The sequence below is a fragment of the Entelurus aequoreus genome, linkage group LG04 (genome assembly GCF_033978785.1).
Source record: "Entelurus aequoreus isolate RoL-2023_Sb linkage group LG04, RoL_Eaeq_v1.1, whole genome shotgun sequence".
In the NCBI taxonomy this organism is placed as follows: Eukaryota; Metazoa; Chordata; class Actinopteri; order Syngnathiformes; family Syngnathidae; genus Entelurus; species Entelurus aequoreus.
This window is the reverse complement of record NC_084734.1, coordinates 45,783,283-45,795,806: the sequence shown is the minus strand read 5'-3', so window position 1 is coordinate 45,795,806 and position 12,524 is coordinate 45,783,283. Positions and strand designations below refer to the sequence as shown.

Genomic DNA, 12,524 nt, shown 5'->3' with positions numbered 1-12,524 from the left:
AAAACTATTAAAGGTTTTATGGCCTAATTTATGGACCAATTTCAATTTACAGTTTTTGCTCTATTTACCAATTTAATGCAGAGGCAAACTTGTAGGGAGGACATGCATCATCCATTTCATCGCATGTGGAGAAAACGTGCATGTGATGGGGAACTTCTCGAGAAAAGCGCTAACAAGATTAGGTTGGACAACGGTTTCAAACCTTTTTTTCTTACCGGGAATGGAGATCAGCACCACGGAAAGCTCTTTGGTGTAGTTACAGCTTGAAGCCACAAGGGGGCGGTGGCGGGAGAAGCAGTATGAAGAAACAAGGTGCACCTCTACAGGACGCTGCTGACGTAGACAGTAAAACGAATCCTGCTGAGTGAGCACAAAAAGAACATTCTAGTTAACTTGAGCATGCAAGTGGAAGAGAAATAAGGAATACAATCCCAGCGTATATAAAATACTTATAATAAAAATCTGACAATTTAAAAATAAAAAATCATGGAAATAGAATCAAATGGTGAAAATGAAACTCATGCGATTAAAAAAAATAAAGTCACACCACTGCAATTAGTCACATTTTGTCAGAGAAGTATAAATGTCTATTATTGCAGTGAGAGCTAGTACTTTGACCTATGCAGCCAAGCCAGATAGCAACATTTTTTATTTTCATATACTAATGCCCCAAAGTGCCAATATTTATAAAAAGCAGTGATTGTTTTCAATGTAACAGCACAGCAGCTTTAACATGTTTTTAGGGTGACTAAACTTCAAGAGCAAAAATGTGTCAAACTTAAAAAAACAAACTAAAAAAACCTCACTTCATATGAGCTACTTTGCTGTCAGATGTTTCACTGCAAGATGAAATATGAAGAAAATGAAAACACAAGATGAAAATGTAGCAATTACGAGAGACAGCCTTTGCAACATTTGTCACAATTCAACAGCGCTGACGTGTTTATTGTGGCCAGGTGATACACACGGCAGAGGTTATTGATTTATTGTCTGTACATGACATTTTAACAAAAAAGGAAGTGATGCTTACCTCGCTGCGACTAAAAGATTAACTGGTTAACATTTACAAAATCAAAATCCCACCGCTCTAACGGTCTACTAAGTCCAACACAGCCATATTACAAGTACAGGAGGTTATTGTGTGGTTAGCATGGATTAGAGTGCGGATGCAAACATTACAGTTGGGGGTGAAGGGAAGGCGTACAATATGCACACCTGAAAGGCAAAGAAAAGCCGTGTGACTAAATGAAAACATCAAACAGGATATACGCGCCTCGCTCTGGTAAAAATAAGTCTCTGATGTTTTTGTCCCTAGGCTCCGTCTTGAGCAATCTGGGGGGCCCGGAGGGACAGCGTCAAGCCCTTTGTGGGAGGGGTTGTAATCATCCCTGTGTTCCTGATTCCAAATGACAGCCAAAGCGACAGGATGCAGGAGAACGAGCTCCGTGTCTTTTCTTTCTCTAAAAAGTATTTCCGTGAGGACACGTCCCTGTGGGCGGACCCCCCTTCCCCTCATTGGTTATTCTTGGCTTTGGCGTGTGTGAGGATGTGAGACTTGAGGTTGGTCGACTGGGCAAATTTTTTATTGCAGCCGTCGAAGGGGCACACGTACGGTCGGTCGCCCGTGTGGATCCGGACGTGCGTGCGCAGGTTGAAGTCCAGGGAGAAGCGCTTGCCGCAGCCTTCAAAGGTGCACTGCAGAGGGGAAATGGGAAGTCAAAGGTTACCTATAGATCATCTGGCAGCATGAGAAGCCCCTTCCCCAAAAGAAACGCTGTTTGAATGGTGCATTCCAGAAAACTGGAAGCTCAACAAAAAAGATAGCGGAAAACTGGGATAAACTATTAGGGGCCACAAACTGAAACAATTTGGGGGTCAAAAGTTGATATTTTTATTTTGTAAAAAGGTGCAAACCAACCAAAGCAAAGAAAGTAATTATGCTGAGTACCGGTAGCTGCATTTTGTGAACTTTTGTTTTGTTTATAAAGATGTGCAAACCCTACACAACTTTTTCACAGCCTCTAACGTTTACAACGACAAAACCCACAAAATAACACCGTGCTCCAAATACTTTTTATCCACGACATCCATTTGAAAATATAAACGTAGCATCTCAAACAGAGGCCTCCTTAGTGGCTGTGATCAGAGGTGGGACCAAGTCGCTTTGCAAGTCACAAGTAAGTCTCAAGTCTTTGCCCTCAAGTCTCGAGTCAAGTCCCGAGTCAATACAGGCAAGTCCCGAGTCAAGTCCCGAGTCAAGTCCAAAGTCAAGCCTGGAAAGTCTCAAGTCAAGTCACAAGTCCTGCATTTTGAGTTTCGAGTCCTTTCAAGTCCTTTTGACCACAGACTAATATTTTTACACAGATTGTGTATGCTTTTAACCCGCTGTATTTATTTATTAAAACAAGTGCATTTGAAATAGCAGGAAAGAAAATAGTACTGACATTGCAATTCATAATAGCACTATTAACCAGTCATTTTAATAGTTTAAACAATTTTAAACATTTAACTCATTCCTTTACAGAATAAACACATTTGCAAAAACAAGTGCAACTGTACTTATTTGTACAAAAGTGTTAACATTGTATTTCCATGGCATATTGCATTGTAACTAGTTCCACAGCAGTCTCTATTCTGTTCTTACCTTATCTCATTGATCTCATCTCATACTGTATGTGTGTTGATGTGCGCATACACATGAAAAACATAACAAATACATGAACATAACAATGAACAGAGTCGTACTTTTTAGATGTCAGGGCCCTATGCAATATGTACACAATTCTTAATATAGTATATATTTTAACTGACCTTTATTTGACTATGTTTGTCTTTTTGTAGGTGGCTAAAATATGCGGTGCTGCTGACCGCCGTCTAACGTTACGTTACTGTGTGTGATACATTGACTAACGTAACGTTAAGAGTAGGTACCTCATGCAACCCTGCTTAAAAAATCACTTGACAAAAAGTATGAATAAGGTAGCAAACTGCAGTGGACGCAACATATTGCCGTGTTTGAAATGACGTTATAACCATAAACATCTTATAAGTAGACGCAATATTGGTTGCTGTGACGCGAGCAATTTGCATCTTGAAGTGGTGATGAGGAGCCGGCGAGCAGCCTAAACTGACAGTTGACAGGTAGAAAACAAAGATGCCGGGCTGGTGTTCAGCGTTTTCCTGCTCAAATGAGCGGACTGTTGAAAATAGGAATCGGGGGATTACTTTTCACAAGCAAGATTTAACATTAATGTACTATTGGTTGTATTTTATGAAAATAACATTACCACAGAGTTGAGAAGGAGCAAAGATCTTCAATATTTGTATGTGAAAATCACAAATAAATCTTCTGGGGGTGGATGACGCCCCTGCAGGGGTTTGGTTTACAAACTTTCTGCCCCACCTAAAACAAAATTCACCAGCCGCCATTGATTATAATGCATTCTCATTTTAGGCAAAATATAAGACAATATTTTCTTAACAGTATAATTGTAACCAGGAATAAATCTTCAAGTAACAATATTCAAATACTAACATTGTTGGTTAAAACAGAATTTGGTTTTATTCTGAATCCAGTGAAACAGATTGGTGGTTTTAGACTTTCAGGTGTTTATATATGTTTAAGTATTTGGCAGACGCTTTTATCCAAAGCGACATGCATAAAAAATACATATATAACAATCACTGTAAACATGATTATTTAAGGGAAGAATGTAATACAAAATATCAATACAAAGTGTCACGACAGAATAAACTCTCTGCTGCTGCAGCAACAGAGATACGGTCTATAAGATATATAGATATCTAATGTATTCATACATTGTTTATGTAGCATGTATATATAACGTAATCATATTGTTTCTTCAATTTAAAAATAGCTGACCGTTTTTTTCCCCCTTCTCTGGGATTATATTCCCAGTTTTAATCTCGGACGTCTGGTCACTTATAGCGTATAAGAATATTCTATTACTGTTAAGCAAACTATGAATAATAAAACATGTGTCCGTTATCATAGCTACACGTATGACAAAAAAGCGCGTGAAAATGAGTGGTATTCAGTGAGGTAAAATTAATTAAATGCGTTGACAGTTCATTGCTCCTGCCAAATGAATTGCACTGAGTGGAGCGGATCACCACTCCAAGATGGCGGCCCCGCGTCTCGTCTGCGCCAGTAGGCAGTAGCGCTCGATGCTGCGTACCTTTATAAGATGTCTATGGTTATGACGTTAGCAGTGAGTTTACAGCTTCACTGATTTAACTACACAGCAAATAAAAGTCATGTTACTTAGCCAATAAACGGTATCTTACATTCAAAACTTACCCTTCTTTGTGCAACTTCAAATGTCGAACGAAGTTGGAAGTTGTTGCGTCTCCGTCTGTAATATTCGAACTGCGTGATTTGCATACGGCAATTCGTTGACCAAGTCGTAGTTTTTATACCCGAACGAAACCAACTTTGGTATAAATCTTTCTCACTGGCGCGTTGTTTGACAACTCTTGTTCATTGGTTGTCCTGCAATTTGATTGGATCAATGCCTGTGTGATGAAAACAATGTAGATCTAATTTGATTGGCTGTTGTACTGAGAGCACACATGCTGACACGCAGCACACACGCTGATAGACAGACACGTACAAAATGAAAGCTACGGAGCGCTCCCAAATAACTTTTTAAGCTTTAGGTTTTGGGGAAAGTAGCAAGTCATGTCAAGTCAAAAGGCTCAAGTCCAAGTGAAGTCACAAGTCATTGATGTTAAAGTCTAAGTCGAGTTGCAAGTCTCTTTACATTTTGTCAAGTCGAGTCTAAAGTCATCAAATTCATGTCTCGAGTCTGACTCGAGTCCAAGTCATGTGACTCGAGTCCACACCTCTGGCTGTGATATTGATGGGTCAAACGATACTGAAGGGATAATGTGCCGATCAATGTGTGTCACATTAAGAAAAAAAACATGTGGCTGATACAGCTGCTGTGTAGTTTGACTGTGAAGCGCCAAACTTTTTATAGGAAGTGCTTCTTTCGACTCACAAGAGACAGCTCGTAAAAACAATACCCAATTTATATTTCGTGACTTGAATATTAAAGTATTGGTAATATTGTTATTATAAACGCTAACGCAGACAAACTATGTAGAACGGCGCCGTGATCACTTCCGGGTGTGCCTATTTTTACATCAACGACTGGTCTGCTGTTTCCTCGCTTCCCTGCTCCCTGTAAATGTATTGTAGATCATAAATCATGCCTCTCACCTTGAAAGAGATGGCTGAGAATATAATCCGACAAGTTGGGACACTTAAGACAGCCATTTAGGACCTGGAACTGGCGAGAACGACACAAAAAGCGCTTGTTCCCCCCTAATGGAGGTGTTTGGATGTTTTTAGGGGCTCTATAGGCAGAATTGAATGGCGCCCATAGTGTCCATTGTAAGCGGACTTTAGATCAAATGTATTTAATATTTAGAATGCATAAAAGAAAAATCCGTCCATCGTCATGTATTTTATAATGATTGTGAACGATGGACAAAATTCCCCCCAAAAACTGCAGTACACAAAGTCGGGTTGAGGAAGGAGTTTTTTCCCTTCATGACGTTACCAACACTGTTATTTTTACAAGTAATTCATTATTTTTATGTCCTTACCGTTACGTTTCATATACAGTAACATGGCACGCTACTTTTGGTGTGTTTTTTTTTCAACATGACAGCGACAGAAGCACAGGGTTTATCGCCAATTACGTGCAATAATTCAGATAATCAAAGTGACGTCAAAGGGTAAACGCCCCGCTTTTCAAGCCAATGCGCAGCTTGATAGTTTATGTTGATAAAACTTTTTTTAAATAAATGGCGAAAAGAAAAAGAGATGACGAGTGGCATACATTTTAGGATGAATGTACAGAGGAATTTGCCTTTGCGGAGAGCAGGTTTCCGATGTCTAATATACAATGTTAACATTTGTTCCGGTCAAATGTGCTCTTAAATTCAATTTGAGGATACTCTACCCATCTCTGATTATTTGTTGGATATATATATATATATATACACACACATATACAGGAATGTTTTATGAACATTTGTGCATTTCTTTGTCATTAAAATTATTTTAGAAAACTCTTACATGATCAAACATATTTTACTTGGCTTACCAGTGTGTTAAAAGTTTTTAAAAACAAAACCTTAATTCAATTTGGTTAGATGTGCCAATCTGAACCCTGGTCAGCAGCATCTCATCCACACAAAGAAGCTTTTATTGTCCACTTTGTGACTCATAAACCTTTCATCCATTTAACAGCCCATTTACCCTGCAACCTCCAGCTAATTGCTATATTAAATCTCCTTCATGTGGCATGTTACTTCAAGGAGTTGTTTAGGACCGGTGGAGATGACACACTTGGATGACACGCTGATAAAAGCACTACAGCAATGAGTGTTAACGTGAATGTAGCCTTATCAATCCAACCTGGAAGGGTTTCTCCCCCGTGTGGACAAGCTGGTGGCGTTTGAGCTTGGAGCTCTCCACGAAGGCCTTTCCACACTCAGCACAGACGTGCACGCGGGGCCCATGGGTGTGGAGATGCTTCCTCATGGCCGAGTTGTCCCTGAACATCTTTGTGCAGCCCTAAACAGAATATACAACTGGCGTCACTTGTACAAAAAAAAGACTGCAAAGATGATATGGAAAAAAAAGAAAATGTTGCGGTATTCAGAGTTTAACAGTTTCAGGTATATTTCCTTCGGTGTACCTCCTAATTTTTTGATTTAACTACAGAGAAAAATCTGACTTTACAAAGATAATGACTCTTTACTGATTATTTGTAATTGTAGGGCAAATAAAATTCTCAGATGATGACCAAAAATACTGTACATCCTTTTGAAGTGACAACTTTGATCTCCAATATCCCCAGGTGAGATGGTATTTAATGAAACGACAGAGAAAAGATTAATAAAATATTTAAAATTATTATTATACAGTCCATGTTTGAAGTTCTGTGTAAAATAATATACGATTCAGCCTTTTTTTTTTTATACAAAAGAAATACGTGAATACCAAAGCATTTGTAATATCAACAATTATCTGGGAGAAGTGGTCTATTATCTGACAGAAATGCAGTGGTGCAAATATTTTTGGCCACGACTGCGCGCGCGCGCACACACACACACACACACACACACACACACACACACACACACACACACACACACACACACACACACACACACACACACACACACACACACACACACACACACACACACACACACACACACACACACACACACACACACACACACACACACACACACACACACATATTCCCCTTAAAGTATTTGATTATTGCTGTGCACCACGGCTTCATATTTGCGACACCTAACATAATAAAGTAATATAATGTATTGTAGCGTCCAGACGAAAACAAAGAAAGTCTGACACTTGTCATAGCTTTTTTTTTTTTTTTTTTGTATAACTGGCCCAATTCCAACAAGTATTTCCTCTGTGCACACACGTCTGCCTCTGTGCTTCACTCCTAGACACACAACACTTCTTCATTCCCTGACGACACTGTGTGTTCACAGACCATGGGAAAAATTACCATCATAACACATGGCTAAATATAGTTTATTATTTGCACACTATTGACTAATGATGCACCGAAAATTTGATCGGAAAAAGATGTACTTTGATTACCGGAACCGTGCTCCCGAAATCGAACGTTGTGATGGCGTAAACTATACGTACAGGGTTGTCTGGAGCAGAGGCAGCGTGTCCGCGCTGTTGACGTACTTTAATATAGCTGAGACATAACCGCGGACAACGATCGTTACAATTTAAGATAACACTGGTTGCTTTAAATGAGAGAAAGGCAGCGCGGCAACATCAGGCTCACTGCAGCTCGAGTCACTTTTCGTTGCGGACAGTGAGCGACAGAATAAAGGGTCTTTAAACACGGGTACAGTCTCCGATAACACCAGAAATAAATGCTAGATTTGTTGCCAATCAATGTTATTAAAGAAAGAGTGACTAAAAGGATTGGAGAAATCTCTAAAAAAATTATTGTCAAAGTACATTGTACAATGAGTAGCAACAATTTAAAATTGGAAAAAACAATATTTAAAAAAATATGTATGTTCATTCATACCATACTAAATAATAACAGATTTGTTTTTTTGTTTGATAACATGTTTTGCCTTTTTAAAGAATATATGCATATGCATCACAGCAAACCATGTGATGATGTCATAATGCCCACACAGGTTTTTTGTTTTTTTTGTGGCAATTTAGGGGAAACCCTGATAAATATATATATCAATCAATCAATCAATCAATCAATGTTTATTTATATAGCCCTAAATCACAAGTGTCTCAAAGGGCTGTACAAGCCACAATGACATCCTCGGTACAGAGCCCACATACGGGCAAGGAAAACTCACCCCAGTGGGACGTCAATGTGAATGACTATGAGAAACCTTGGAGAGGACCGCATATGTGGGTAACCCCCCCCCCCCCTCTTTTATATATATATATATATATATATATATATATATATATATATATATATATATATATATTGGCAACACTAAATTGGCCCTAGTGTGTGAATGTGAGTGTGAATGTTGTCTGTCTATCTGTGTTGGCCCTGCAATGAGGTGGCGACTTGTCCAGGGTGTACGCCGCCTTCCGCCCGATTGTAGCTGAGATAGGCTCCAGCGTCCCCCGCGACCCCGAAGGGATTAAGCGGTAGAAAATGTATATATATATATATATATATATATAAAAATATATATATATACACACACGCGCGCATATATAATACATACTGTATAATATAATGTAGGTCAATAGTACAGTATATGTATACTGGTAATAAGTATAGGTAAACTTGCTACCCCTACTGAAATCATGAAATAATGAATATGATTTGTTGTACAATCAGAATAAGTATAGTTTCCTGTATATTACATATGTATCAATGGGAGATTTTTTTTGTTTAGTAGTTTTCCCATAATTAGTTTCTGTTTATTTTATTAATATGCGACATTCAGTGTAGTTATTGTTTTTGTTTTCTTTGAAATTAAAAAAGAGGCAAGCTGTAAGACAAGACATTCAATTTTGTGAAACAGTTGCAATGAAGTAATAGGCCTAGGCGATATGGCCTACAAATAAAATATCAATTTTTTTTCACAAAACAAAATATAATTCAATTTTTTTCCCTTGTCTTTAAATAAACCAATGAATACGAATAACAGAGATAATTCAAAAAAACAGTTTTGCTTTTATTTGATCAAAACTGGTTGTTTGAAACGACACTGCATACACTGCATCTTACTCTTTGAAGAATTCTAATTTGTATCATGTTATTTTTACACGAGATATACGTTTGACTTTTTATGCAATCAATTTCAAAGAACTACTCTATCTAGAAGGCAACACTTCTGTTTTCTTTTTAATAAATTACTTTGTTAAGCAAAAATGTAGCATTGTACATTGCATGCAAATAAACAATAATCTCCACCATTGAGATTAATGAAGTGAAAACTTAAAACTTCCGTCTTAAATAAAATACGTTGGTAAACATGTAGCCTTTTTTAAACACACCTCGCAGCTTGCAGTCATTTGTTCCACGCCTGTTGCCACACATCTAAAGCACTGACAACATCTGTATTTTCTTTGGAACAAACGTCTCACTCTCATTAGCATTAACATTAGCCATGTTTTGCTAGGCTTGAGGATCGCTGCTGAGGAAGTAAGGGGGTGGGCGAGGGCTATGGAAGCTAATGGGGGCAAAAAGTATGCCGAGCATGAGGAGAAAAAAAAGATTTTTTATGTTTTGAATCGTCTGCAACAAAAACCCAGAATGTATCGATAAAATAAATATATTGCCCAGGCCAATTAATTAATAAAACATTTGTAGTTGGTGTTTGCAATGCATCACACGGAAAACTGATTTGAGGGCATCTTGCAAAAGAAGGTAACCAGAATATTGGAAACATCTCAGTATTGTATTGCATGGTATGATCTAATGTACATATTGTCCAGTAAAGTACTGTGCCATCAAGCTTACTTTGTGAGGACAAGCTATTGTTCGTGGAGCATCGTCTTCTTTGACTTTCCTGGGTTTCATTCTGTTAAAGCACATAAATTGATCATTTTAGCATGAATACCACCATGGTCTACCAAGTTTAATACACGCTCACCTGGCAAACTCGGCCAGTTGCTTGGGATCAGAGAGGTCGATGCCTGGGATGCCGCCGGGTGGCAGCTTTTTCCCTGTCATGTACTCGGAGTAATCCGGGGGTGAGTTCTCGACAATTTGCTCTTCCACCACTGACTCGTGGTCGATGTCTTTATTTTCATCTAAAAATACATTACAGAGACTGAACGGAAAACACAATGGCTATTCCCTGAGGGTACACAGGTGAGAAGCTACTGCAGCAGCAAAAGTGAATGTGATAATGACACTACTTGTGTATTATCATTTAAGAGGCAATGTGGAATACAAATGTGAGTAGTTTGTCATCAAATTGTGTGTACTGAAAATGTTAGGAGTATAAAGCAAAACCTGGAAAAAAATATATTTATTTTTGATAGCTCCACAAGAGTCTGTAGATGTTAGTCGGATTTGTACAGTTGCCGATATGGCAGGAGCTCGTTTTCCCCAGTCGGCCACCGTATGTTTGAAATGCATGAATGCTTTCTCTCCACTTTTTGCAGCGTGCTCTAAAAATAGCGCCGCCGTGGGAAACAAATACATATTATAAAACGTTCATGCCAAATTAGTAGTTTTCCATGATACCAGTTAAGACAAACAGTGCAAGAGAATCACAACTTGTGCAACTGACTTCATTTGTTAACGTTGCTAGATTGATTGACAGCTCGTCAAGGCTCAACAAGGCCCTGTATTAGCTGAGAGGTTAGCTGCTAACGGCTAACAAGCAGCTAACTGAAATTACAATTGACAAAAGTAGCCTAAAGTTAACATATATTCGACAGAATGTTACGGGGAAGTGTAAGTGCCACAACAGTGGTGTGTTTTGGTCTGTGACTAACACAAATGTGGCAGTATTCGCCTCTCGTGACTCCAAAAGCACAGCTGCCGCCATGACTTCATAGCCGTAACCATCGCCATTTTTCGGGGCCGCCGCCATATTTCTCGGACTCGGGGAATATGGCGGCGCCCTGCAACACCTAAAACATGGCTTCCCGTCAAAACATAAACACATTTCCGGCACCGAATTGAGCTTTCTCGTCGAAAACAAAACGAACCCCCACTCGACTCGTCGCTTTTCACGGTGGTTTGCAACCGGAGCATTCCAGGAACTAGTCGGGTGCAGCAAGGACAACGCCCTGGCAATGAGGCCTCGTGTAGCCGACATTTGACAGCCGCCGCTGGGCTAACGTTACTCACCCGACGCCCACATCGTCACCGAGAATTCCCCCTCCAGTGTCTTTATCTGCACCTGCTTCTGTTCCCATTTTCTCGCTCCGGTGTCCGAGCCGCTCAAATAGCTCTTTTTGCCTGCTTTCTTCCCGCCGCCTCCTCGTTTCACCCGACCCGCGGAGCTCTTTCCAGCTACAGCCACCAAAGTCTGCTCGATGTACTCATCCTCCACTCCGGGGGCCGGCACCGGAATTAGGATCTGGTCCTCAAATCGCCCATCATCTGTGTGCAGGTCGCAGTCATCCCCGCCGACCACCTCCTCCCGGGTCTGGACCAGGATCACCTCCGGATGGTGGTGGTGATGATGGTGATGGTGGTGGATAGAGCTGTGGTCGTCCAGCGGCTGGAGAGCGATCATGGGCTGCTCATCGTCGTCATCCTCATCATCGTCGCCGCCGACTACTGTGGTTTCGATGGTCTCCACCGGTATGGTCTCCACCTCTATCTCGTGAAGCTCCACGATCTCGGCCGGCATCTCCGAGCCGTCTGTCGCGATGTACAGCGTATCGCCGGATGCCATGTTGAAGTCCGCCAGCTTGACTCTATCATTCACGCCGTGTTTATGCTACTGTTTTGGTGGGTTTATCCACCACGCTCGCTCTTACACGCCCCCCAACTCAGCTCTTGCCACTTCCCGCATTCGCTGCCTCTTCCTCCGCACCAACTCTCGCCACTCTGCCGTCTCGCTCCAGATCTCGTTGCCACTTATTTCCCTAGTTGGGAAACCTCGCGAGACTTTGGGTGAGACGCTAACGCAGGGCGGAAATTTCGTCTTAAACGTTTGCTTTTTTCATGTACACATTTTAATCTATTACGTTTTAGTTATTATAAATTATTGAAACAATTTAGAAATTAGGATTGTTTGACTAAATACCCCCCCGCCCCCCGCACACACACAAAGTGTTAAAATATTATCTGTATTATTTAACAAATGTTGAATTGAAATTTTTCTATCCGATATATGTCAGCCATATCAAAAACAGTCCAATTTTGCTTGGAACAAAATAAATTGAAAATTATATTTTTAAATATATATTAATACAATAAACTCGTCCACATCGAGAGGAGCCCGATGAGGTGGTTCGGGCATCTGGT

At 40.1% G+C, this 12,524-nt stretch overlaps 1 protein-coding gene across 2 annotated transcripts; it reads right to left on the bottom strand.

Annotated features, from left to right (window-relative positions):
- Positions 1–970: 970 nt before the first annotated feature.
- yy1b (YY1 transcription factor b) lies at positions 971–12,123 on the bottom strand. 2 transcript variants are annotated; one of them, XM_062044990.1, is made up of 5 exons: positions 11,397–12,123; positions 10,186–10,345; positions 10,053–10,113; positions 6,452–6,610; positions 971–1,695 (listed from the first exon to the last, which is right to left on the bottom strand). In XM_062044990.1, the coding sequence occupies exons 1-5, from the start codon at positions 11,947–11,949 to the stop codon at positions 1,513–1,515; spliced, it is 1,116 nt and encodes a 371-aa protein (XP_061900974.1). In that variant the 5' UTR covers positions 11,950–12,123; the 3' UTR covers positions 971–1,512. The 2 variants fall into 2 exon arrangements, with proteins under 2 accessions (XP_061900974.1, XP_061900975.1); XM_062044991.1 differs by having other exon boundaries at positions 10,186–10,333.
- Between the last annotated feature and the right edge of the window lie 401 nt (positions 12,124–12,524).